Below are 26543 nucleotides of genomic sequence, written 5' to 3'. Positions count from 1 at the left end.
CCTAACACCCCCAATCACTCTGTCTATCCTTAAAGCTTACTAATTTGGTTTGTTTTCTTATGTAACAATTTCTTACTCACACTCTCCATGCCTTAATGTTTGAGAGAAAATAAGAAGATGAATGAGAAGAAGAAACTTTGAAGTCATTCTCCTTCTTCATGTTGTCGGCTACAACTTATAAGGGAGGAGTGATTTTTTCTTCAACTTTATAAAAATGCCCCTTAATAATTCTCAAATATTATTTCAATAAAAAACTAGATCATTGGTAAAATTTGGGTATTGATCAAATTTTTATTTCAGTCTAATTATGACACGAGTATACTAAAAATCTTCATCGATGTTCATAAAAGTTTTCCTTATAATTTAATATTTTCTGGTTAAAATTTTTTCAATTTGGAGTCAAGAGTTTATAAATGTGGAATTGTTAGAATCTTAAAAGGTACGTTGTAAACATTCTAGATACACAAATGAGAAGTGATAAAACTTTAAGATAAAAAGTTCATCTTTGACAACAAAAGTTTCATTACCTTAAAGTATTTTGATAAATAAGTATCTTATTTTGTTCTAATTTAAACATATATGTTTTTATTATTAATATGTATGATAGAACTTTGAATTGATATCAATTGTAAGTTTGAATATATGTTTAGTATATATGTTAAAATTCTATTATTATATTTGTTGAAGCTATGAGTTATTATTTTACATGCTTATAGATTTAAAATTGTATGAACCCTAAACTTTTCTTTAATATATTTTATGTTTGAATATAAACTAAATATTTTTAATCACTAGTATAATATAATTATTAATAATTTGAAAAACATGGAATCTATATTATTTATAGGTTTTGTTTATAGCTTTGGTTCAAATCGCTAAATAAGTTTGATTTATCCAAAAGAATAATTTTTCCATTTAACCATGATAAAGTTGGGAAAAGAGATTTACTATGATTTGGCATGATTATTGTCATCCATGGAATATGAAAGCTTATTTTCATGCCGTGACATTAGTATTACTTTAAAGGAAACCTTAAATTTATTTTGATGAAAATATTTAACGACCACATGTAAAACAAATAGAATTTATTTATTGCCATTAAAATGGATGGTTGTAATGAAAGGGTGAAATTATTTAACTCGAAGGGGAAAATAATAAAATAAAAAAAATCCAAGGCTTAATTGATAATGGGCTAAATTGTGCCCCGCTGCAAAGAAAAACACATACATAAATAAATACTGCTGTGATAAAGTAAATGAAAAAGAAAAAGAAAAAAAGAAAACATACTCATATGCACTCTCCTCTCGTCTCCTCCATAGCGCTGTGTGTGTGCCTTCGCTTTGTATCTCTATCCACAACTTTATCTTTACTTGTATGAGTACTCTCATCTTCACTGGTGGACCAATTGACAGCTCTGCTGCTGCCGCTGCCTTAATTAACCTTATAGTTATTGTTATTGCTGCTATCTCTTCTTGTTCTTCACTTGGAGATTTCACCCTCTCCCTCTGCCTTTCACTATCAGGTATCTTCTTCTTCTTCTTCTTCAATTCTTCGATCGATCTTGATGACAGATTGATCATCATCCATCACGTCACATCACCAACTCTTAGGTATTGTATTGTATGTAATACTAATACTCCTATTACTCAACACAGAATCAACATCAGATTCCATGTTCTCGAAGGAAAAAGCACTACAAAAAGAAAAAAAATGGACAAATCTCTTTTGCTATAAGGCTAAATGGAAAGTAAATCATAGCTGATGAAGATAGAAGAAAACTTGTTTGCCATAATCATCTCCATCCACACTAATCATATAATACATACATTTCTACTAAACTGTAGCATCTGTCACCACTGTGTAACGAAGTCGGACTAATGATATTTCCACAACGGTTGACAGTTTACAAGTTTAAACGACTTTGTTGAATGAATGGTGTGCTATTATAACCCGGCTTCTTCGATGTGTTTAGGGCTATCTCATAGTAATATTACCTAACTTTCCTAATTCTATCTTTGATTAATTGGACTTGTGACATTCATTGTTCAATCCATAGTTTACTATTTCTTCTTCTCTTATTACTTTCATCGAAAATCAATTTTTGTCATAAAATTGTACTGCTCCATATTATGTCTTCTTCATTTAATTAATCACTCCTAGTTTTCGGGAAAAATTGTTGCGATCACTCACTCATAGCTGCTGCTGCTGTGTTTGATTTTATGTGGATTTAGGGATTTCTTTTACCATATGATTTCTTCAATTGCAAGAGCAAAAGCAAAAGCAAAAGCAGCAGAAGTGTGCTGATATGTTGAGGAACAACAATGTGGTTGCCAGGATTTTTCAGCGCCAAATCCAAACTCCTCCTCCTGGAACCAGCGTATGTAACTAAAACACACACATGGTCTCCTCTTTTTCTTTTTTATCACACCAAAAATTAATGCATGTTTCCAGGTTCATTGTGCTCGGCGATTCTATGAGAATTTAGTGCCTAGTTTTACCATATATGATGTTGAATGCCCCGATCATTCATTCCGCAAATTCACCGATGATGGTCAATACCTCATTAGTTTTAGCAGAAATCACCAGGATCTCATTGTTTATAGACCCACTTGGCTCTCCTATTCCTACAAACAAGAAGATTGTCATCTTCCATCTAGAGCTAAGAGGTTCGACAGCTTCTTCACTCAACTCTACTGTGTCCCCCTTGCTTCCAGCAATGAGGTTATTTGCAAAGATTTCTTTCTATATGTCATCACCAACCAGTTCGGACTCTTTGCTACTTCCACTGCTCAAATTCATGATGCACCTGCTATAGGAGGAGCTATTCAAGGAGTCCCTTCCATAGAAAGAATTACTTTTCACCTCTTGAGGTACACTTTATATTTCACCAATATCCCAAATGCAAAGGTCAATGCCTCAATATTCCTCTGCTTCATTTTTCCCATTGTATTTGTTCTTTTTCATTCCTTTGCTATGTGTTTATAATTAGGTTGGAAGATGGGGTGATACTAGATGAGAAGGTCTTTCGCAATGATTTTATTAACTTGGCTCATAACATGGGTGTCTTCCTGTATGATGATTTACTGGCCGTTGTGTCGCTTCGCTATCAGACAATATACATTCTCCAAATTAGGGAATCTGGTAACCTTGTTGATGTGCGTGCGATAGGTGCATTTTGTCGTGAAGATGATGAACTTTTTCTTAATTCTAACAGTCAGGCAAGTGTCATCCACTACTACCATATGTAAAGCACCACTTGAGCTTTTGAATACACTTAATACCTTTGCTTCTTTATGCAGTTTCATGAACATGTCATACCTGTCTCTCTTCTTTGGCAATAGTTTGGCTGTTGTAAACTTACTATTTGTGTGTCTTAGCTTCTTTATGCAGTTTCACGAACATGCCATAGCTGTCTCTCTTCTTTGGCAATAGTTTAGCTTTTGTAAACTTACTATTTGTGTGCCTGGTGTGCAATTGGCAACTGACTGTTGAGCCATGGATTGCAGTGCATGGCAGTGGCTGACAGAAGTAAACTGCATCAATCATCTGGGAATCATGTCGATAATGGTGTCCATAGTAATCAGCTGAATTCAGACAATTCTTTTCTTTGTGGCATTAAACAACGCTTGCTCTCATTCATTTTTCAAGGAATATGGAGTGAAGAAACTGATAAATTCCAGGTTGGTTATTTGGCATTCCAATTCCATGTTTTGATAAGGTCACAAGACTATCTTTGAAAATTAATCTCATCATCTTGTTGGATGTTCTGAACAATTCATATACTAGTGAATGACAAATGCTGCAATTCAGGTATTTTCTAGTTACATTTCTTTCCTTACATTATTGCACTGTAGGACTTCATTGTCCGTACATTTTTATTTTGGTTGGTGAACTTTTGAAGTTTTGGATAAAGTTAGTATTGTATTACTTGTTTTGGTGACTGCGCATATTCTTGACTTCTATATGTGCATCACAGCTCAGGATTCATTATTTATTCAGAATATATCTACTACAATAATTGGAATTTTGAACTATCTAATATTCAGAATACTCAATGAGACAACATGACAATCATTTGTGGTTGAAAAACTTGGCTTGTAAAATTCTCTTGTTTTTCTTATTACCTTTATGGTTTATAAGGCATGCAAAGTTTTTTCCTTTTCCTTTTTTTCCTTTTTATTTTTAAATTTAGCCAATTTTGGATATTTTATTTTGCATTATATTAATGTATTCACTTTCTTGGGTTTTTTTTAATTACTTCATTGAGGAACTGTGTGGTGGATCTGGAATGCTTTTAATGGTTAATATCTTGATGGGAACTATTTTGAATATTTCACAAGTATTTTTATACAGTAATAGCATTACTTTGTCAGAGGGTCCAGTGCTTGAAGAAGAAATTCTATTTCCATTTTCAAGATTATGTCGACTTGATTATTTGGAAGGTGAGATAATAAAGTTTTTGTTTTTTAAATGTTTCCCCCTTCTGCTAGATGAGCTGCAAAAATGTGCTATCTTGATTTATTTTTTTCTCTACACTCAATGCTAAAGCAACTTTAAATGATGTCCATCAATGTCACATGTAATTAATTATTTATAACTCTTGAACAGGTACAATTCTTGGATCGTCATCATTTGCTAATCAAGTTTGGGAGTGTTGATGGAGGGGTGAGGCTTTTTATGCTTTCTACCACTTGAATCATGTCAAAGGTCTGAGAATGATCAATTACATGGACTGTATGTGGAACACACCACCATCACCCCCCAAAACAAGAACTAGGGAAAAGAGGGTATAACAACTCGGGATTGTTGAGAGAGATATGTTAATCAGCTGTCTTTACGATAATGGAATGTAGTGGCATGATGGAAAGAACTCTACTCACTATAGAAAAAAGTGTCGCTTTAATGAAATTCCATTTGTGATTAGGAAATAATTGAGATCATGAAGTCCTCATGTATCACAAAAGAGGGCATGTTTCCAGAACATATGAAATAGATGTTATCCTAGATAACATGAAATACCACAGCAAGTATACTTTTCTGTTTCTCCTTGGCTTGGCAAGCAAACTCAATTCTCTTAGCACAATTGAATCCATGATCTCACCCTACACCTCATATTGTAGGAAGAGGGAAACAGTGTTTTCCAGTCATTGCATTAAAGAAGGTCTGATGGGTGCTATTGCTTTTTCCTCAACACTGTTGAGATATCATTAAACAGGGTTTGGTGGGGGGTTTCCAGGAGTCTAACATAAATGGAGTTGCATGGTAGAATTTAGTTTGGAGTTAAACTGGAAAATTTTGTCTTTTAATTGGTACAAATCTATTTGTCAAATTCTACTCACTTCCTCTTCTATGCCCATGAGTTCTATTTCTTAAGAGCATTTATATCTATTTCAACTATCATTGAACATGATATCAAAAAATATTATAGTTGAATTTAGTAATGAAATGCATGTGGGTTGGCTGGACAACAGATGATAGCGGTCAGGCTGCAATTTTGAAACATGCTGAAAGATATGGCCTTATCTTGAACAGCCTGCCAAATCCAGCCCAATTGGCAGCAATAAGGATGGTTAATGTTCCAATCATGTGTATGGAATTCTGGAATTTCATGTAAGGAAGTTGAATGCCATGGATTTCTTGTGGAATGATTAAGACACCTAAAAGTACAGCGAGTGGCTTCTGATTGTTGAGATTGCTTCCTGCTCCTAGCAACTTATTAGACACTTATTATTTTTTTTTTTTGTTTTGACTTTCACTTCTAACAATGCTTATGTCTGGAACAACACTATGTCCTGTACAAACAGCAAAGATATTTACTGAATTCTTTGTTAATTAAAAAAAGTAGATGTTGGGCTCTGAGCTGATAAATCCTAGATAACTAGCTCTATGGAATGTGAAGTTAACAATGCTTTTGTAAGTCTGAGATCTTGTAGTAATTAGCTTAAACCTTTATCAGTTCAATTTATATTTTTTATATGCCCTTGCAAGCCTTTATGGAATGTGAAGTTCTATAAATTGTCACTTTCTCATGCAAATCGGTCATTGTGCTTTGCACTGGAATATTTTGATAATGGTGATAGCATATTTGTAGCTTCAGGTATCACGAAGTGCTGATCACCATGCATCATTCTTTGCTGTATATAACATGGAGACAACTGAAATCGTTGCGTTTTACCAGGTATTTATTTGGGAATCATAATATTTTTAATGCCATTAAATAACCTTATGCACTGCTCTGGCATGCTCATATTTATTACTTGGTGTAGAATTCAGCAGATGAGCTTTATCTCCTGTTTGAGCAGTTCTGCGACCACTTCTATGCTATGTCAAGAAATTCATCTTACATGAATTTCATATCATCACACTCAAATAACATCCATGCTCTTGAGCAACTACGGTCCATCAAGTATAAAGCCAGCAGTCTTTCACAGGTTAAGTATGAGTATATGACTTGTGAATTGTGTTCTTGAAACCCCCCCCCCCCCCCCCCCCCCCCATGGAACACAGTGATGAAATTCCATGAATTGCCTTGTATTCATATGTGATATGCTACATCTGCTTCCATAGCATCATCTAATCAGATAATGAATTCTGCAGTTTGTGAAGAAGATGCTGACATCTTTACCTTTCAGTTGTCAATCACTGAGTCCTTCACCCTATTTTGATCAATCTCTCTTTCGGTACGATGAAAAGGTCTGATTCCAACCTATCATCTCCTCTCCCTGTTTATGCTCACCCTCAAAGCTTGTGTCCTGGATCATGGCAAGATTTTAGGGGGAAGGTTATTATTTCAATCTGGTTACTAAACATGTGTGCTTAGACAAACATGAGGGATATTTTGGTCCTTCCGTCTTCTGATTTTTATTAAATCTAAGGTGAATGCAACTGTCCTCTGTAAACATGTTTGTCAGTGATCTGCTTCTACTCCCTTTAACCTTAATACTGTCTAAAGCCCTTTTTCCCCTCGGAAAACAATTGAAGGGCAAAGCAGTAGGGCCAGATTCTAAAATGACTCGTGTAGACTGCTTTAACTTCCGTCTATGATATTTTGGGGCATGTATATTTTTATTTCTTGAAGACAGCTAGAGAGGAAGGATGATGACATTTATTGTCCTAGAATTTTTAGATGCTTCTAACACATCGACAATTTTAAGAAGTTGGAACCTTTAAAACTGTTACTTTAGGTAGTTGGATTAAAACTCTGTCCCTTCTTAACTACTTTGTATATGAGCTTCTTGTTTTTGTACATGGCTTGTACCTCCTTGGGGGCTGCCTTGAATTATAAATGTAAAACTGGCAAGTAGTGGTTTTAGCCATATCCCCTCCTATATGAGTAGTCTAGATTTTTTTAATCGCGCACAGATCTTTGAAAATGGGTCATTTCTGCTTTATAATTGTCTCAGCGTTTGTGTGGGCATGTTTTGCTCATTTCTGCTTGTTTGTCAATTGGTTGTGCACCATCTAAACCCATGTTAATGGTCTGCTGTTGTAGCTGATATCTGCGACTGACCGGCATAGACCATCGACAGATCATCCTATCAAGTTCATTTCTAGAAGGCAACCACATACCCTAAAATTTAAGATTAAGCCAGGTATGTTTCTTCACCTTAAAGAGTTTTAGGCCCGAAGGACCATAAGCAACAGATTATGGGAGTTTCTGCATGTGAATCATCAAGTGGTTATTGTAATTTTCAGCAAGATTGTTTTCATGAATCAACCCGCTTGTGTTGTTCCAGAACTATTGTTTTCATTTGCACCATTCTAAGTTTCCATTTGCTGAATATTATTGAAGTGGGTGGATGGTAATTGTGCTCTGTTTTCTCAATTAGGTCCTGAAGCTGGAAGTTTAGATGGTCGAACAAAAAAGGTGTCGTCATTCCTGTTCCATCCTTTTTTACCCCTGGCTCTTTCCATTCAGCAGACGCTGTTCTTGCAACCATCAGTGAATATTCACTTTCGAGGGTGAAGATATCTCCTAATCTTGGATGTCAATCTTCCATTTGTAAGCAGCCTCTATTTTGAGATGAAATTCGAGAGAGAGAGAGAGAGAGAGTACACTAGTCAATAGCTTTTTCTTTGACTACAAATCCTGTTTATCTATAGGGCTTGTAACATTATGCTTATCAAAGTGGCATGTATTTTTCCGAAGTGGTTATATTTCTGTAACAAAACACCATTATGCCCCCCCCCACAGTAGCAACGGTGATGTTGCGCCATTCTGACGGGAACAAAAATCTTATTATTACAACACTTCATCTAGTTCCCATGCTGAGGTTGCTTCCAAATAAGTCCTTTGTTGATCCCCCAATTATTGAACACCACTCAATTAGCGTTTACATCCTTTTCAAATAGGTTCCTTGGTTAAAATATATTACAAATAACTCTCTATAGTTGACCATTTTTTTGTTCAAATTGGAATTAGTCAAGCACATCAAACAATTTATTGCTTTAAACTAACCATATTAATTCAATTTTTATTATTTGCAACGCCAATGTAGTGGTTTGCATCAAGCACCTCGGCTCCATTTCAAACACAAGAAATATGGTTCGCATCAGGCGACTCTTTTCTCTCTTTTTTTTTCTTTACCAAACTTGTAAATCAGCCTTCTTTCCTTGTTTGTTCATTTAAACTAACCAAGCGCAATTTGTCTACGTCCTGTCATAGACCAACTCTTGATCCAAACCCTAAAAAAAGTGAAAAAAAAAAAGAAAGAAGGAAAGGAACTATCATCCCAACAAAGAGCAGGATTCAAACCAGTTTCAGTTTTAAATGTGCAGTTTAAATCAAAACTGATTACATAAATAAATAAATAAAGATTTAAAACTTGAATATATTCTTGTGAACCTTCAACACTACTCGACAAGTCAATGAAATTCTTTTTGCTGTCCGATGGATGGCATTGCGATCTCCACTTCCCACATCTTGAACAGCAGCACTCTCAGTGCCAAAGGAGGGTTCATTGAGTTTATCATGTGCAAGAGCTTCAACTTCATTTATGGCCTGAAAGAACACAAGCCATAGTGAACCTACCAACCCATTGTGGAACATGTAATTTGCAGAGCTTAAATTACCTTATCACAATGATGAACCTCGCTATCTTTTATGCCATGCAAGTAGTCTGGAAACCAGAGCATAATGATGTCAGTTTCTTAACATATTTATGGTACTCTTAGAGCATATAAACGTAGAGATGCTTGGAAAGTGAAAACCAACCAAGCTCTCTTCTGCATCAAGAAAAAAGAAAAACATAGGAAGCCACCTGAGTAGGCATTGTCCTTGAATATAAGTAGACTCTGAGGCATCAATAGAACTGAAGTTTCAGGATTATCCATCTGTTCTGTCTCAGTCTCTTTAGCTTCTCGACCAAAATTTTGTTCATCAACTTCATTTTTCCACGTGTCTGTGCATGTTCTTAACCGTGAATGTGGAGTGAAATCCATGACAACAGGCGATCCAAGAGAAAGTATAGCTACTACAGGAAAATATGCAGGTCCATCCTGGTGGGGCTGTATGACAAACAACGAAGAACATAAGAACCAGAGCCCACAATTATGCTGTCATATACTGTAGCAAACTTAGATTGCTGGGATGAGACATAATAATTCCTTTTGGAACAAACATAATGCTAAATGGTAATGTCAGTGATCTAATCAGTGACAGTTAAAAACATGAAGCACTAAGATTTCCAAGGGGAGGCCACCAGCAATGGGCATGAGCGCTTGTGTGACAACAAAAACAAACCATTATTCCCTGGTCAGGAAGGTATTCATTGATGAGAACGTGATTGATTGCTGAGGGGAACAGCCCTGATTCTTCTGATATTCTTTGTGTAATCATCGTTAACCAGGGAGGCACTGCAATGGAGTTTGACAGAAGACTTAAAAAAAGTATATCACATTAGAATCAACATTGAAATAAAAAGTTAAAAACATTAAATTATGAGCATGACAATTTCCAAAAGACATGTCCTCAACCTGTTCAAATGTAACTTAAAAAAGCTTTTAAAGAAGGTAACTAAACCTTATTTTTTTAATCCATGAGAGGATGGAGTGGGAGCTCAAACTCGAGACCTCCCATAAAGTGTTACAAAATTACCTACCAGTAGGGCTACCACCCAACTGGTGTAACCAAACATTAGTGTACGGTGAAAATTTCCCTAAATGATCCAAATAGGTGGAGGAAATCACTTCCTCACTCAGTTTAACCTCATAAAACCAGTAATTATTGTCATTTAACACCATCCACAATTGGAACTAAGCTGCCAAACAGATAACCGAACCGCATACTTCTTTTGTTTCAAGAGACAACCACAGAATCAGTAATTGCAAATCCAGAAGAAGTCAAGGGTTGATTTTAACTTGATATACTGGAGCAGAAATCAGGATGTAAACCATTAAAGGAAGTTCCAATTTGCAAGTCTGAACCATAATCTTTAAGGTAGAAAACAATAAATGAACAAATTTGATAACACAAGAAGAGAAACATATCTCAAAGAATAGTTGATTGCTAATATTTGTGCAACTGCTCAAACCCCTTATAGAGATAATAAGACTAAAATTTATTTCCACTTACAGTCTTGGGGTAGAAGTCCTTTTTCGTGGACGACACCACCTGTCAATACCAAAGACCAAGGGTAGTAGGGGGGGAATACTATCAATCGGAGAAACTCTGTGCACCTTTTCTTCTACTACAGCTTCTGTGTGTAGTTTGCAGGGGGGGGGGGGGGGGAGTTGAGAGAAGGGGAGTGAAAAAACAAAAAAAAATTCCAACATACCCCAATTCTGAAGTCTTCTGTTCTTCAAAGATTTCCACTTTGATAAAGGGGCTTCATAAATCTGCAAAGCCAACATAAAGCGAATCCAGTGAAAAAGAAAGGCGAAATCAAAATCGAAAAAAGTTGGAAATTACTGAAGAGTGTATTGCCACCTTTTGTAGAAGATGGGTTTCTTCAGTCTGTGTGATAAAATGAGGAGTGTAGATGACAGTTGGCAGCTGCCCTACTAGAAATTCATTCAAATTTCCTTCCATTGCCTTGCCATTGCCATAATTTTGAAGAAAAAAATAATTTATAACAGTGTTAGCATTGTGAAAAGAAAAGGGGAATAATAATAATAATAATGGTGGTGGTGGTGGTGGATGATTATGAGCAGAAATCGGTTAGCATTTGAATTAGAAGGAAAGGAGCAATTGAAAAGGCACAACCAATCTGCAATTACTAAGTCTGACTTTCAACATTAGGGTTCTTTTTATTTATTTATCTATAAATCAATAACATTCTTCATTCATTCACCATACATTTATTATTTTTGCTTAAAGTAATTCTTCATGTAATTATTTATGGTAAAGAATCATATTATTATTGAATAAAAGCCTGATTGTTATTATTAGTGAAAAAAGAGTAGAAGCAATACTCTTTCATCATAAAATAAAAGCATGAAATTAGCACAGCAGAATATATGGAGTACGAACAGTTTGTGGATGGTTAATCACATAATAATCAAATTGAATTCAACCATTTACATAGTAGCATGGAAAGGAGAAACAGATTTACCTGCTCTGCTACTCTCCTTCTCCTTCTGGCTCAAGCTTCGTTTGTTCACTGCAGCTGCAAAAACACCCAATGCCTCTGCGTGCTTTCTCCTTGAATTCCTTCTTCTGTTCTGTTCCAAATACATAAATAGGAGTAATCAAATTAAATTGGGTCAGTTTTTCTAATAATAATAACAAAAGGGCCCAATAGTAGAGATTGGGCCCATATTTTATATCTACGGTGAAAATGAGTTACCACTCAAAAGCATTAACGGTTACTGTGGTAGCACTGCTGCTTGTGCTTGTTGCTACTGCATTTTACCTACAGACAGACAGACAGTAACAGAAAGAGAGCACGTGTCCTCTCTTCCATCGATTACGATGATCGAGAGGAGGAGGAGGAAGAATCATGTGAGCCGCTACCTAGCTAGTGCTAGTAGTGCTTTGTATCTATCCATATCTTTATCCAACAAATACAATATTTGTATTGGTACTAATATTATATTATATTATTTTATAAAGTGGTGAAGTTTATCTCAAGTCTCAACTAGTACTCGTACTGGTGGGCCAATTGATAGCTCTGCTGCTGCTACCTGTTAACCTCCTCCTCCTCCTCCTCCTCCTCTTCTTCACTTGGAGACTCAACTCTCGCTCTCTCTCTGCCTTTCACTATCAGGTATCCTTCTATCTTTCTTTCTGTTTCTCATCTCTATATATCTTAGATCTATCTTGATGACAGATTGATCATCGTCCATCACATCACATCACCAACGCTATATATTGTATTGTATGTAATAGTAAGTATTGCTCTTAGCTGCCGCTGCTGCCTGCTTTAATTTCATAAATAAACTCAATTAGATAGCTAGCTAGCTAGCTTGCCATCAGATCTTTCCAATAAACAAAGTGAGTGTTGTGTTACTTTGTCCATCCATATCCATGTTTAACTACTCCCAGTACCCTGATTTAATTATCCATTCATTTTTTTGCTACTGCTAGCTTCCATGGATATATAATAATAATTAGATCTAAGTCATGTTTAGGACTAGTATGCATCATATGAATATCCCTTATTAAATCAATCGCTCGTTTATCGATTGATGGGTGTGCGTGTGTGTCCCAGATACAAAGCAACACATAATTAATCCTCCGTCTCTCACTCTTACCATTACTGATAATCGTCTGAAGTCGTGATTGGCAATCACCTACTGCTTTAATTCGCTATATAAACTGTATGCAATAACTTAGTCTATCTCTTTAATTAGACATGCATACATGTGTGCTTCCGTTTCTTTCCTTTTTCACCTTTTTTTTTAAATATATACCCATCTGCATTAAAATTTACTTGAGATCTTTACAGTTTTCTCACCTGTGACAACTATTTCAAGTTTTCCTAACCGGCCACACTACTACTCTTCTTTACATGTAATTATTTTACAGCAGCATATGTGTACTGGATATGGGAGCTACGTTCCTTGTTTGTTTCAAAATCCTTAAGCCTAACATCTATAACCTCGTCTTTTTCACAGGAAAAAAAAAATGCAAGGGGCACTTCGTGCATGTTTAACCCATGGAAATGTTGTCAAAGATTCACTCTTGCAACATGTCCGTGTTTTGAGTCCACTCTTGCGGCCCATTGTGTTTTCTCGTTTTGAATCAGTCTCATCTGCTCGTATAGAAGAGCATGGCTTTGAGAGCACCAGAATTGCTGACATCCTCAAAGAGAAAGGTAAAGGTGCAGATGGCTCGTGGCTTTGGTGCACTACGGATGACACTGTTTATGATGCTGTCAAGTCGGTAAGCATCTTCACTTCTGTATTAGCTATTGTGCTTGTCGTTATCATTATTATCATTAGTTGATTGAAAAACTTATTACAAGCATATTCCACTTTTCTTTAGCATTTGGGCTAATAAAGCATTTCTCTCCAGATGACACAGCACAACGTTGGAGCCTTGGTTGTTGTCAAACCTGGAGAGCAGAAATCAATTGCAGGAATCATCACAGAGAGAGGTATTTCAAAAGTTCCTACTGTATTAAAAAAAGCTTATGGATTAAGGTTTGCATGTACATGAAACACTTTTTTAAGGCAGTGGGAAATTATAACATCTGTTCCATTTCCCTTGGAAATTATAACATCTCTTCCTTTCCGTTTTCTTCTTTCTAGTTGGGTTTAATTTTATAGTCTAACATGCACCATGAATTTAGTACTAAATGTTCTAGTAGTTTTAATCACAATTTGTTAGATTATTTACATATTTTTTTGACATTTCAACTTTTGTTTTTCCTTTTCTTTTCCCTCACTGCACTTATTTGGAAGTTGTAACACCTTCTTAAGTTGGTTGTACATGTGGGTTCCCACATTGGAAAGAAATTCCTTACGGGCTGCAGGACATATAGCCCATCTTAGCGTAAGCCCTGCAGCTTATATGTCGCATTATAGTGCTTTCTCGTGAAAAGAGACATTTATTTCATTATTTTCTTGAGATCTCGGGGGAAAACCCTTTTCCTCAAAAGATTCTTGTGATGGAGAAATCATTACTTGCATTACGACAGTTGCATAGACAACTTGCTCTCCTATTTGATTTCAAGAAATCATCATCATTGGATTTCTGATGCTTTTGTGCATGTCTGTGTGTGTACACATTGGCCTAGGAGATTAGTTGGGCTATCCTGGCTGTCTTTAGAAGTTAGAACCATCCTAAGCATCTTTACCTGTAGCTGTCAGGAACCACTGAATGGAATCAGGGAACCACTTGGCTTTTATTTTTTCCTGGTATATGAAAATTTTCATGATGGCATCTGAATAGCATAGTGGAGAATGTAAGATTCCCTTGGTTTGCCACCAATTTCCTGTAAATCACCCCAATAATTGATATGGTTCCTTCTTATACGTACAAAAACATATATGAATCTAACATATAAAAGAATTCAGCTTATGAATTTGTTTACAGAATATGAACTTGAAGATGTAGATTGAAACAATGATCAATTCTTTGGCTTTAAAAACGAATTATTATCCGCCTTTTAGTGCTTGCAACTTGATTGCAATATGTTTCCCAAGCCTATTCAATCACTTAACCTTGATATCACGATATCACTAACTAACGAGAGTAAAACAGCGAATAAAAAATTTGTAAACGTAATTCTGAATAGAAATATGTGCAGACAAATATAATGGTTTTTTTTTTAAGAGAAAAATAAAAGGAAGAGTTTTCTGAAAAGCCAAGAGTTCTTCCGTGTATGTAATACCTTTTGGAATTGTCCATAGACAATTCTGACAGTTCATTACCATTCTTTTCTTTTCTTTATTATTTAAACAAACACTAATTTGAAAATTAACTGTATTTTAAACTGACACCAGTCTTTGTTTTAAAGAGACAACTGTATTTTAAATCCAGTTTCTCTTTCACCTGCATTTTACATTTCCCATTGTAATTTTAATGATGCTACAGGTAGCACTACTAGTCAACTGAAATTAATTCTGTTTGCTGAAAACTTCCAGACTATCTGCGGAAGATCATTGTGCAGGGAAGATCATCCAAGTCAACCAAGGTTGGGGACATCATGACTGAAGAGGTATAATGTCATTACTTTAGAAGAGCATAAGTTGGTTGTATTAAGTTGTTAACATGTTGCTTAATCATGCTTGGCGGCTGCAGAACAAGCTCATCACTGTCACGCCAGATACCAAAGTTCTGAAGGCTATGCAATTGATGACAGGTATTATACCCACTGCTAAGTGGGGGATGTTTCCATTTGCTAGTTATTGATCACTTTCTCAAATAAAAGATGGTATAAAGCTTGGAACCTCTAATGGCTGGCAGATAAACGCATCAGGCACATTCCTGTGATTGATGATAAGGAAATGATTGGCATGGTATCAATTGGAGATGTTGTCCGTGCTGTGGTGAGTGAGCACCGGGAGGAGGTGGACCGCCTGAATGCTTACATACAAGGAGGTTACTGAGACTAGATAATGATGATGACAAACATAACAGGGTGCTGCTAATGTACCTGCTCTTGGAAGACAGCAAGTGTAGAAGAGTCTGTAAATATGGTTTGTTTGTATCGCCTGTTTATGATTTTCGGCATTTCCACATCAGCCTACTCTGATGTGAAAATAACAGCATGCAGACTGCTAGGTTTTTTTCTTTCTTTGAACCTGCGTACCAGGTCAATAAGAAGCACTGTGATGTTGCTAAGAACTTTGTTATTGAACCTTGGATGGATATGCTTCATGATGCGCATGATCAATGCCTTTCATGAAGAAAGGTTTGGGTTAGCATGAGACATTTCATGTAGTTTCTAAATATTCCGCATACTAATAACCTGATCCCTATGTCCAAATTGATCTCCTGCTTCTATATATAGAAAAAAATTTAAGAAATTAGTTGAACTTGGTGATTTAAGTCCTTTTAATTAAATATTTAAATAAATTATGGATGAATGATAAATTAATTTTAAAAAATTATTGGTTTTTTTATTCAAAGAATTATTGTTTTTTTTTATAAATAATTATAAGAATTAATTTTTATTAATTTTTGAACTTTTTAGTTTCAAAATTTATTATAAAAAGGGGTTATAAAAGGGGTGAAGAAAGAGTTTAATTTAAGAATTTTTTAAATTTAATATTATTTTTTTATTTTTTTTAGTTGGTTTTCATCTCAAATCTAGATTATAGGTTAATATTATTGAGAAATATTTGAGTTTTATATTTTTTTTTGTTTGAAATACACTTAAACCAAGATAATGATGAAAAAAAATACTTGAATATTTAAAGTACATATTAGACTATGAGCTATGTTTGTTATCGAGAAGTACTATAATATAAGGGTAGAAATCTACAAGTGAATATGTCTTCACACTTGGTGGAGTAATTGTGTTATAAAAATCTTCCAAACAAAAAATCTACAAGTAAATATGTTGTCTTCACACTTGGAGTAATTGTGTTATAAAAATCTTCCAAACAAAAAATCTACAAGTAAATATGTCTTCACACTTGGTGGAGTAATTGTGTTATAAAAATCTTCCAAACAAACATGTATCGCTACATCCACGCTGGAATCAAAGTTTATTGCTCTTGATAAAATTAGAGAGAGACAAATAGATTTAAAATTTCTTAGAGGATATTTTATAGTGGTCAAAACTAGTGTCAGCTATTTGTGTTCATTGTGATAGTTAGTTAATAATTGGAATGACACAAAATCATATGAATTATGAGAAGTCCAGATATATGTGTCATAGATATAATATCGTTAAATAAATGCTTTTAAATGGAATTATTTTCATTAACTATGTAAAGTCAAAGAAAAATATTACGGATTCGTTAACTAAAAGTTTGTTGATAGAGTTTATGTATAATTCATCTAGGTAATCATACCTGGCTAATTGGAGATTATAAGAATTAGGCTCAAATGAAAAACTAAGTCATATAACATTCTCGATAGAACTATGAAATTATTATTTTCTACCCATTCCTATAATGAAATAAGTGTTAGTTAAAACGTGATAAATGATGAGTTGAGCTTTTAATGATTTTCATATCTTGATATACAAAGTGGAGTATAGCATAATGTTTTAATAATAGATCACATATATAAGTAAGGAATGTGGCCTTTGTTTTAAAAATTTCAATAAATGGTAAATTCTCTAAAGCACTCAAGAATCCAAAAGTTGTTCAGGATCAAAATAAACACAATAATGAGAACCAAAGAAAATCTTTATGTAGAGAACCATGCGAGTACTATTATCTTGGTTTATACAAAAAACTGAATAGTTTAAGACATCACGTTCATTATTTAACCGAGTAAATTCGATAGTATTTTTCTAAGAAATGTTTAAAGCAAAAAACTACATGTTCTGATGTAGTAATCTACCAAATTAGTATCTTTCAACAAATCTTTAAGTCATTTTCAAACTGGTGAGATCATTTTCATTCATGTGAGGGATTGTTAGAAATTTGTTTTAATTAAACAAATTATGGGTGAATGAGAAATTAATCTCAAAGAACCCTTGATTTTTCTAGATTTAGTTCTTGATTTATGGTGGCTAATTAACGATTGATAATGGTGGAAATTAATTCTTATTAAATCTTCAACTTTTTAACTTTTAAAATTCACTATAAAAAAGGGGGTGGAAGAAGAGTTTAATCTAAGGCCCCGTTTGTTTGTTGGAAAGTAGTTTCATTTTGAAAAGTGGTTTTCTTGGGAAATGGATTCTTGAAAAGTGAATTATATGTTTGGTAGTATCATGGAAAATAAGTTGGAAAATATTTTTCAGTGTTTGGCTATGTCATGGAAAATGAGCTGGAAAATAAATTGTTAATTTTTTTTTCAAGTTTATTAAAATAATAAGGAACAAATCTTATAAATTAAAAGGTTAAATAGAATAAAATTGAAAAAAATCTAATTTCATAAATTATCTCAAATAAAATAAATAACAATCAAAATAATAGAGATCAAATCTAACATATAAAAAATTTGAAAGATGATGAAATAAAAAAAAATTACATTTTCATAAATTATTTCAAATAAAATAAATAACAATCAAAAGAATGAAATCAAATCCGATAGATAAAAAATTTCAATTAAGAAAATGATAAGAAAAAAGCAAATAACAATAATAAAAATGAGGACCAAAATTGATATAAAAATAAAATTAAATCAAATTATGAGGGATGAAATTAAAAAAAAAAGATTCAAAACAAGATATATAGCAATCAGAAGTTTGAGGATCAAATTTGATATAATCAGCAAATAACATGACATTTCTAAATTTTTCACAACTTCTGGAAAGTGTTTTCCGCCCAAAATAAAAGGAAAACACTTTTCTAGAAACCAAGTCAAATTTTTCTTTGACTGGAAAGTGTTTTTCGTTGACTAATTTTTCTAATGACAAACAAACACAGGAAAGTTTGGAAAGTGGTTTCCAGAAAACCATTTCCGTTAAACAAACGGAGCCTAAAAGTTTTTTAGATTTTTACACACTCTTCCTCACCTCATATTTTAGTGTTTTCTTCTCATTTTACTCTTTGATTTTCCTCTTAAATATAGAGCATAGGTTGATATTGTTGAAAGATATTTGAGTTTCATATTCTTTGGTTCAAAGAAATTGGATTATAAGTGCATTTAAACTAATGTGGTGTTGCTGGAATCCTGGAAAGTATATTGCATACATCTTAATTACACAAGCGAAGAACAATAAAGTCTTAAGGACAAAGAATTCATCATTGACAATAACAAAATTAAGATTTTTTATTTTAAAGTGTTTCAACAAGTGAATATCATTCTTGTTTTAATTTAAACATGGTTGATTTAACCATGTTTGTCTTGAGTTTATGGATTTAAACATGTATAAACTTTAATTTTTTCTAAAATATTTTTTGTTTAGCATGTTTTTATGATGATAAATTATCAATTTATACTAATTTTTTTTTCAAACTATAATCTTGTTACGATAAACAAAACATATTTTGCAACAAATTATGATTATGACTTCAATTTTACAGGTATAGAAAGTAGGCATTTACTTCTCATCAACTCTCATTCTGTAGATCAAAGTTATATATATATATATATATATATATATATATTGTTAGTTCACTCATACAAAAGTTTAAAATAAGAGGAATCCACTTTTACAGGAGTGAATGACTAGGAGTAATGCATCGGCAGTATCGTAAGGCAAACCTCAAAAATACCTATAGGCTACAACTATACAGGATAGGTAGTCTTAATATTTGCATGTCAAATTAATATTAATAATTAAATAATTAGCCCCTTGCGCCTCATTCAAGAACAATTACGGACGTGAGGCCCGTAACCATTAGTTTGGGCAATTGCATTATTATTTTAATGCAACTAATAAAAATTTAATAAACTGCATTATTTTCGGTGGTGCAACCAATAATTTAATAAGTAACAAAACATTATAGATTTATCATTATAATTGATATAATATCTCAAGTAAGGCAAAGCTATAATTTGCTAATGATCTCCTTTATTTCTATAAGCTCATGCACTGTGGGCTATATATCCATGTTCTCTATCATTTTTCTCCATTAAAAGTGTGTTTGACATTATGATAATTTTTATAATTATAATTTGAAAAAATTTGGTTTAGAAAAATTATTTGTAACTGTGGTTAGTTTGATAAAATATATGTTTAATTAAAATTATAATTGAAATTGATATTGAATAAAAAGCAGTTCAAAGGTGTTTGATTAAAACTGCTTTTGAAAGTGAGTTAGATAATAAAATGATTAAAAAGAGCATGTATTAATTTTGTAGGTTTTTAATTAAAATACTATAGATTGGATTATCAATACATCATGAAATCAAAAATCCTTTATGAAGGTCTTACATTTATTGTCTCATTAAACTATTTGCAATTCTATCACATACAGAATTCATCCGAGAAGGCCTTTGGTATCCATGGATTTCTAAGTGTGCAACAATAGCAACTAAAAAATCTTCTAGAACAAAATTAGAATTATGATCAAATTCTGCAAATTTCACATCATCTTGCAACTTCCTTCTAATGTATTTATATAATGTCATTTATACCACTACAATCTGAACTTGCATTTATATGGATAAACATGCATGTTTTGAAAAATTCTTCACTTTTATTTGCACACTCTAAAAAAACTTCTATTACATTGCGTAATGATGAGTGTGTATGATTAAATACTTCTTCTCGACTCCTTGGTCGTCCACGATGTTGAAAATCTTATAAGTGATACCTCTCTCTTTTATATGAACCTAAATATCCATACTCATTTGGATATCTAGCATTAACCAAATAGTATTTCCCTACAATTACAAACAAGTTTTGAATTTATAATTAAATTAGTAAATACAAATTATTATTGTTAAATTAACATTCAATTTTTCTCAGGTAACTACCTTTCAGTGGTTTGGAAAATTTTATATTGATATTGTTAATAGCCTCAAGAAAAATACATGTATCATGGGCACTGTTTTCCCATCCTGCCCAAACAAACGTAAGCTGTATGTTAAAATTACAAGCAACCATTACATTTTATAACAATACATATTTTCTATTGATAAATGAAATTTGATTTTTGGTTGATATGCAAGTACGCACATGTGTGTCATCAATCGCACCAACACAATTCTACATGAAAACAATAACAATTAGATTGTAAGTACTTACTAACATTTTGAAAACAATTTATATTTGACATTTACTATAATGAATGATATTTGTATTAACTTGAAATGAGGCATATATCTTGGATTCATCGCAATTTCTCATAGAGTGTTTGTAAAACTGGGGTCTTCTGGTTTTATGACATCTATCGTGAACAAACAAACTGTTTTTAGGACTTCTTTAATGTATTTACTAACAATATCACTTGAATGCTGAAATCTTTCTCGAACTTGCTTATTCGAAATCTCCAATGCTATTATATATAGAAACATAGCTAAATTTTCAATAACACTTATCCTTCTTGAAGGTTTTAATCTATACTATATTTTTAAATCATTACGCAGGCTCAACAAAGTTGTAGTATCCATCTTAAACATGTGGACACAACATTTTCAATGTCCTCTTAAAACTTTAGTCAACTATTTCATAATTGTGTTGTATGAAACCTAACAAGGTTATTTATGCATATAATTAATATAATACATGTTTAAAGCCTCAGTTGTACATACAAGTAACTTTTTTCTATCAAATTATCGCCTCTGAAACGATTCACCATTCCTATCATTATCATCATCCTCGTTGTCGTTGTCATTTTCTCCAACATCACCAACACCTTTAGAGCCACCACTACCATCACCATCACAATAATTAATGTGATCAACAACACGATTCATCACATTTTCATAATTATCATCAAAATCTTTATTAAATATAACATTAAACCATGTACCTTCCATATCTACAATAACAAGTAAATAAATAATGTCAAACACCATAACAAAAACCACTCATGTATGAAGAAAATTAATAAATAATAAGTTTGAATAAATTGATGACTTACTTATGTGGTTTTTAAGATGCTCTAAAGTATAAATAATTCTTTTAGTGGAGATGTTCTTTGTTAAGAATATTTTATAAACATACTGAAGAGGAGCATTGCCTTATATAGGATATATAAAATAATGTAATTGATGAAATTACAAGTGCATGCTGATAATGAGTTTGATGTGACCTTCAAATTATTGATATTATATGAAAAATCTCAATATGCTCATATTATATTCAATAATTCTCTATTTCATTTTAGCTTTGTCTCTATTATTTGTAATTGTCGTGGGGCGACGTCGAGCTGGTGCGCTAAAGTGCATCATGAGAGTTATCATTATTGGGAAAGGAAAGGGTATTGGATTTAATCATAAAATTATGATTAAGGTCAGGAGTCACCACCTAGTATTATGGTTACTAGGAACTCTATGGTCTGCGAGATTTTGGGTAAGGGACTGATTGTGCAAGGGGAAGATGCATCACCCCCAGTGTACCCTACCTAAGGTAAGCTGCATTGTTTTTTGATTGTTTGTCTAGGTCAGATTTCTATTTGCTGGTCATTTTCTAAGATCTAAAGTAGATCTCCCTTCGTGAGAGAGTTTCTACCTCATCGGGTTTAATCCTAACCATTCTAAAGTCTAAATTTTAGCATCACATTTATTTTACATTTTATATCTTTAATATCTGAGGGTGTACTCTATTGTGTAGTTTTACACCCTCACAAATATTAAAGTCTACATCGAAACCCTAGCATAAAAAAAAAGATTGGTAAAGAGTTTTAAATATTTTGACCAAATTCTAATGGATAATTATAAACTAGTTACGATACCTTTTTTTTTTTTTTGCTTTTTAAAACAGGAGAAAGATGCAATTTTTTTGTTTTTTAATAAAAATATGTTTGGAAAACTTTTTAGGAATTGATCGTATGCATGAAAACAAAACATTTTTTTTTGTTTTTTGAAAGGGGAAATTAATTCAAAAGTTTTGAGATTTTTTTTGTAAAAAAAATTTTAGAAATATTTCGTAAAAAACTGAGTATTTTGATATCGGATCTATATCTTACAGTGTAAATATACAGCCCGATATTATGCAAAATTAATAGAAAAACATGCAAGAAAATTACAAAATTTTTGAAAGGATTTTTTATTTTTTTTGAATTTTTTGTTCTTTTAATTATATAATATTATATTATTATAACAGTATTATAATTATTAAATACATTGGGTTGGGTCGGCCCAGCTGTGTGGGCCGAACTCAGCCCAAAAAAGGGTTGGGCCAATCTTGGCCCAAAAGATATGTTTCCTTCCTCTTTTTAATCTAGGCCAAAACTAGTAATCTAGGTCGAGCCCAGCCTAGGTGGTATGAATCGGCCCAAAAAAGGTTGGGCCGATATCGGCCCAACAAGTTTGGTCTCTTTTTTTTTAGTTGGGCTGGACCCGGCTCAGTCATTTAGGCTGGGCTAGCACGGGTCCAGCCCAAAATGAGGGTTAATTATTTGTGTTGCATGTAGAACGAATTATCGTTCTGTATGCAGCAACCTTGCTACAAACGAGAAAGAAGAAGGATAGAGGGGAAGAAAGGATCAAGTTACTTGGTGTGGGTGTCGAGGCCTTAATGAGGAGGTCTGGACGGTGACTCAGGGGGCATTGCTGGAAGGAATGGTGGTCGACATTGGTCACGGGAGAAGAAAAAGAGTTTTGCAGAGGAGAGAAAGAGAGAGATGTTCGCAATGGCTATTTTATCACCGGTGAGGGGATGGGTTGGAGAAGGAGGTTGAGTTATGCTTTCTCACGGTGGGTCTGAGGTGGTAATGGTTGAAGAGGCCACAAAGAGAGAAAGAAGAGAGATAGATGTTGGTTGGAAAAAAAAAGGGGAGAAAAACCTGACTTTTGGCCAACTTTGGACCTGATTTTATTCATGCTCAGACCATGAAATCCACCTCTATTTATTGGGGGTGAAAGAGGGATGTTTTTTGTTTAAAGGTGTGAAATCTTGGCCCTTGGATCGGCTGGAAATGATCTGAATCGTTGGTTTAAAGTAGGCACCATGAATTGTCAAATCTGTTAGTTGAAGGTTGCCTGAGTTGGCCTGTTTAGGCCGGCGCCACGACCATTATGGTGTCAATTAGCTAAAAATACCATACCAGGGTGAAGTCAGATGTTAGGTGATCATTTTGGTTCAGGTGTTGTCAAATTTAGTGGAGGTTAGAGGCATTAAATACACCTGCAAAGTAGACTCCCTGAGCTGTTATTTCAGAGAAAATTAAAGAAGAAGATGAATAGTAACCAAAATGGCGCTGTTTTGGTAAAGTTCCTTTGATTTTTTATTTATCTCATAAACACCCCTAATTGGCTTCAAATTTTAAATTTCATGCAATTTAGTCCCTGGAAAATTTCAATTTTAGCCCCAAAGTTCGGCACCATTTTCATTTTGGTTTTTGGTCTAGGATTTCTTCAATTTAACCCCTAATTGACCATTAAACTTTTAATTTCTTCAATTTCATCCTTCATTTCAATCAATTGAGCCCCTATAGTTCGGTGTCTTTTTCTTAACCCCGATTCTACACGTTTTATGGGTTTTAACTCGTAAAATCATATGATTTTACGAGTTAAAACGCATTTTTAACAACCATGGTTGAAACAGACGCCTCAGAATCTGGTATAAGTGATGTACTCATGCAGGAGGGGCACCCTATCGCATTCATCAGCAAATCATTAAGACCCAGACAACAAGCATTATCAACCTATGAAAGGGAAATGTTGGCCATTCTACATGTGGTTACCAAGTGGAGACACTACAAATGGGGAAGGCATTTCACGATCATAACAGATCATGTGAGCCTTAAATACCTGTTGGCACAAAAGGTTTCTTTCCCCTCCCAACACATCTGGTTAGCCAAGCTTTTAGGCTTTGATTATGAGATTGAATATAGAAAGGGAAAGCAAAATATTATTGTTGATGCTCTATCTAGATGTACAAGCAGTGAGGTGTTCACCCTTACATTATCTACCATTTCGACCAACTTGTTAGAAGAAGTAAAGGCGTTCTGGGCTACAAATAATGCTTTATTGAAGATCATCAGCAATCTAAACACAGATCCTAGTTTGCATCTGCATTATACATGGTTGAATGGGCTTCTATACAGAAAGGGGAAGCTGGTGGTGGGCAATGATTCTAACTTACAAGGTAAACTAATCTCCATCTATCACGACTCTGCCATAGGGGGGTGACACGATCAAAGAATTGATGTCTTATCCCAAGTGTAGGAGTGTCAAAGTAATAAATAACCCGGCAAGACCGGGGTCGATCCACAAGGAGGTCAACTATATAAATTATAAATAATATATATAAATTAACAAAAAGTTAAAGAGATCTTTGAGATGTGAGATTAATGTGAGGATTAAACAATGATAAAAACAGTTGTCAAGGTTATAGGATCCACTAATGGTATTAGAAATAAGTATAGTATAAACTCTTTTTATTACTTAACTGGAAACCACACACAAAGAAGGTTCCAATCGGATGATTTATCCTTAATAGTTCATTATAAATTTTTAACATGATCATATTAATTATCTTATTTTAGTAACACCATGCTTTTAAATATTGTCAGGAATTCATGATGCTAACTTATGTTAACAACAAATCAAGTTCCTCTCATAACAACGATGTTGGCCGAAGACTATGAAGTATCAAATATTTATTGTACCAAGTGTTATACAACACAAATCTAGATTAATCATTTAACAAGGTATTAAGAATTAGTAAGATAAAAAGATAAGACATATTAATAACAAACTTTCTTGGATATAAACATTGAAGTCCATGTTGAGTTTATATTATACATATTCTAACACTATTAGTGAATTATTTTCACCTTGACATAATTAACTTAGCTAGACATAATGAAGAAGAAGAACATAAATAAACAAGATAGAACATAATTATGATATAAGTTAAGTAAGAGTAGTAAAGGAAATGAAAAGCATAAACAAGAGATTAATGAAAATAAAACATGAAATAAAACTTGAACATTACAAAGAGAGAAAGTAAGAAAATGATCTTGATATGAAAACCAAGATGCCTAAATGAATGGAAAATGCCTCCTTTTATAGGCTAAAATTTAGAACTATTCATTTGGTAGTTGATTATTGATGTAGTGGCCAACTATTGATTTAGTGGACTTGGTGGACAGCAGCACTCAAGCATTTTGGCTGGATGAAATGACATTGATGCAATCAGAATTTGATAAAGTGTTCTTCATGAAAGTTGTTAGAAATCATCTCCTCTTTCCACCCACAACATTTCAGAGCATTTGGTTCACTACAGCTCGAGACATGGCTAAAATACTGAGTAGTGCTTCTGGTGGATAGTCCTCAAGCTCTTGTCTGGATGAAATGTCATTGCTAACATCAGAACTTGAGCAGGTGGTCCATCAAAAGAAGAATTGAGTCTTAGACTCTTTATTAATGTTTTAGGCCTATGTCTTAGCTTTCTAACCATATAAACCAGACTGAAATCCAAGATCTACAACTCCAGATATGATCCAATGACTGAATGGTGTTCTAATTTGAATTGAATCAGCATCTCTTTTCTAAGCTTAGCCCTTTCTTTGTCCTTTCACTTTCAATAGTTACTCACATCAATCAATCCTTTGAATTGTGAGATATGCTTGTATTTAAATGAGCATTTACCATAAATTAAAGCTATCTTATATTAACAGACTTGTTATTATAAAACATGCTTAAGTTAGAGAATTTAATGATACTTTAAGTGTAATATGATGATATAAAGCGTTAATGAAAATACACTTTTAAGTACTAATCAGGGGACACTCTGGTGTTACTGTCACTGCCAAACGGTTAGGGTCACTGTTCTATTGGAGAAAATAGCAAAAACATATGAGGACATATGTGAGAGAGTGTCACACTTGTCAGAAAAATAAGAGCGAGAACGTCCTAACACCTGGCTTGCTTCAACCTCTTCCTATACCCCAGGCACCCTTTGTGGACATCA

General features: G+C 33.6%; 3 protein-coding genes across 8 annotated transcripts; 2 read left to right on the top strand and 1 right to left on the bottom strand.

Annotated features, from left to right (window-relative positions):
* Positions 1 to 1372: 1372 nt before the first annotated feature.
* Positions 1373 to 8148, top strand: LOC7465201 (light-mediated development protein DET1). 2 transcript variants are annotated; one of them, XM_024583603.2, is made up of 12 exons: positions 1373 to 1522; positions 2232 to 2377; positions 2452 to 2870; positions 2990 to 3218; positions 3507 to 3680; positions 4374 to 4442; positions 4609 to 4665; positions 6098 to 6178; positions 6267 to 6431; positions 6598 to 6693; positions 7493 to 7592; positions 7830 to 8148. In XM_024583603.2, the coding sequence occupies exons 2-12, from the start codon at positions 2306 to 2308 to the stop codon at positions 7964 to 7966; spliced, it is 1599 nt and encodes a 532-aa protein (XP_024439371.1). In that variant the 5' UTR covers positions 1373 to 1522; positions 2232 to 2305; the 3' UTR covers positions 7967 to 8148. The 2 variants fall into 2 exon arrangements, with proteins under 2 accessions (XP_024439371.1, XP_024439370.1); XM_024583602.2 differs by having other exon boundaries at positions 6092 to 6178.
* On the top strand, positions 1495 to 15810 carry LOC7465200 (CBS domain-containing protein CBSX3, mitochondrial). Of its 4 annotated transcripts, none has more exons than XM_024583610.2 (6): positions 1495 to 1522; positions 13057 to 13324; positions 13457 to 13538; positions 15031 to 15104; positions 15188 to 15248; positions 15353 to 15810. In XM_024583610.2, exons 2-6 carry the CDS (start codon positions 13067 to 13069, stop codon positions 15493 to 15495), a joined length of 618 nt encoding a protein of 205 aa, XP_024439378.1. In that variant the 5' UTR covers positions 1495 to 1522; positions 13057 to 13066; the 3' UTR covers positions 15496 to 15810. The 4 variants fall into 4 exon arrangements, with proteins under 4 accessions (XP_024439378.1, XP_052302462.1, XP_052302463.1 ...); XM_052446502.1 differs by lacking the exon at positions 1495 to 1522 and adding an exon at positions 12040 to 12206; XM_052446503.1 differs by lacking the exon at positions 1495 to 1522 and adding an exon at positions 12229 to 12327.
* Positions 8726 to 11929, bottom strand: LOC7464755 (uncharacterized). 2 transcript variants are annotated; one of them, XM_024583607.2, is made up of 9 exons: positions 11787 to 11929; positions 11553 to 11661; positions 10928 to 11032; positions 10776 to 10836; positions 10574 to 10612; positions 9743 to 9855; positions 9261 to 9507; positions 9073 to 9119; positions 8726 to 9001 (listed from the first exon to the last, which is right to left on the bottom strand). In XM_024583607.2, the coding sequence occupies exons 3-9, from the start codon at positions 11027 to 11029 to the stop codon at positions 8819 to 8821; spliced, it is 792 nt and encodes a 263-aa protein (XP_024439375.1). In that variant the 5' UTR covers positions 11030 to 11032; positions 11553 to 11661; positions 11787 to 11929; the 3' UTR covers positions 8726 to 8818. The 2 variants fall into 2 exon arrangements, with proteins under 2 accessions (XP_024439375.1, XP_024439373.1); XM_024583605.2 differs by having other exon boundaries at positions 11553 to 11845.
* Positions 15811 to 26543: the final 10733 nt, after the last annotated feature.

The sequence above is a fragment of the Populus trichocarpa genome, chromosome 13, assembly GCF_000002775.5.
Source record: "Populus trichocarpa isolate Nisqually-1 chromosome 13, P.trichocarpa_v4.1, whole genome shotgun sequence".
In the NCBI taxonomy this organism is placed as follows: domain Eukaryota; kingdom Viridiplantae; phylum Streptophyta; class Magnoliopsida; order Malpighiales; family Salicaceae; genus Populus; species Populus trichocarpa.
Note: the sequence above shows the minus strand (reverse complement) of the source record. Positions and strands in the feature narration are given on the sequence as shown.

Bases quoted from the DNA above. Each gene is read 5' to 3' on its own strand.
- LOC7465200 (XM_024583610.2), top strand. From the start codon at position 13,067: ATGCAAGGGGCACTTCGTGCATGTTTAACCCATGGAAATGTTGTCAAA. The intron at 13,325-13,456 runs GTAAGCATCTTC...ATTTCTCTCCAG, and splicing joins TTTATGATGCTGTCAAGTCG to ATGACACAGCACAACGTTGG. The intron at 15,105-15,187 runs GTATAATGTCAT...TGGCGGCTGCAG, and splicing joins GGGACATCATGACTGAAGAG to AACAAGCTCATCACTGTCAC.
- LOC7464755 (XM_024583607.2), bottom strand. From the start codon at position 11,029: ATGGAAGGAAATTTGAATGAATTTCTAGTAGGGCAGCTGCCAACTGTC. The intron at 10,837-10,927 runs GTGGCAATACAC...TTGGCTTTGCAG, and splicing joins AAACCCATCTTCTACAAAAG to ATTTATGAAGCCCCTTTATC. The intron at 9,120-9,260 runs GTGGCTTCCTAT...TCTGGTTTCCAG, and splicing joins CAAGGACAATGCCTACTCAG to ACTACTTGCATGGCATAAAA.
- LOC7465201 (XM_024583602.2), top strand. From the start codon at position 2,306: ATGTTGAGGAACAACAATGTGGTTGCCAGGATTTTTCAGCGCCAAATC. The intron at 4,443-4,608 runs GTGAGATAATAA...ACTCTTGAACAG, and splicing joins TCGACTTGATTATTTGGAAG to GTACAATTCTTGGATCGTCA. The intron at 4,666-6,091 runs GTGAGGCTTTTT...GCATATTTGTAG, and splicing joins TTGGGAGTGTTGATGGAGGG to CTTCAGGTATCACGAAGTGC.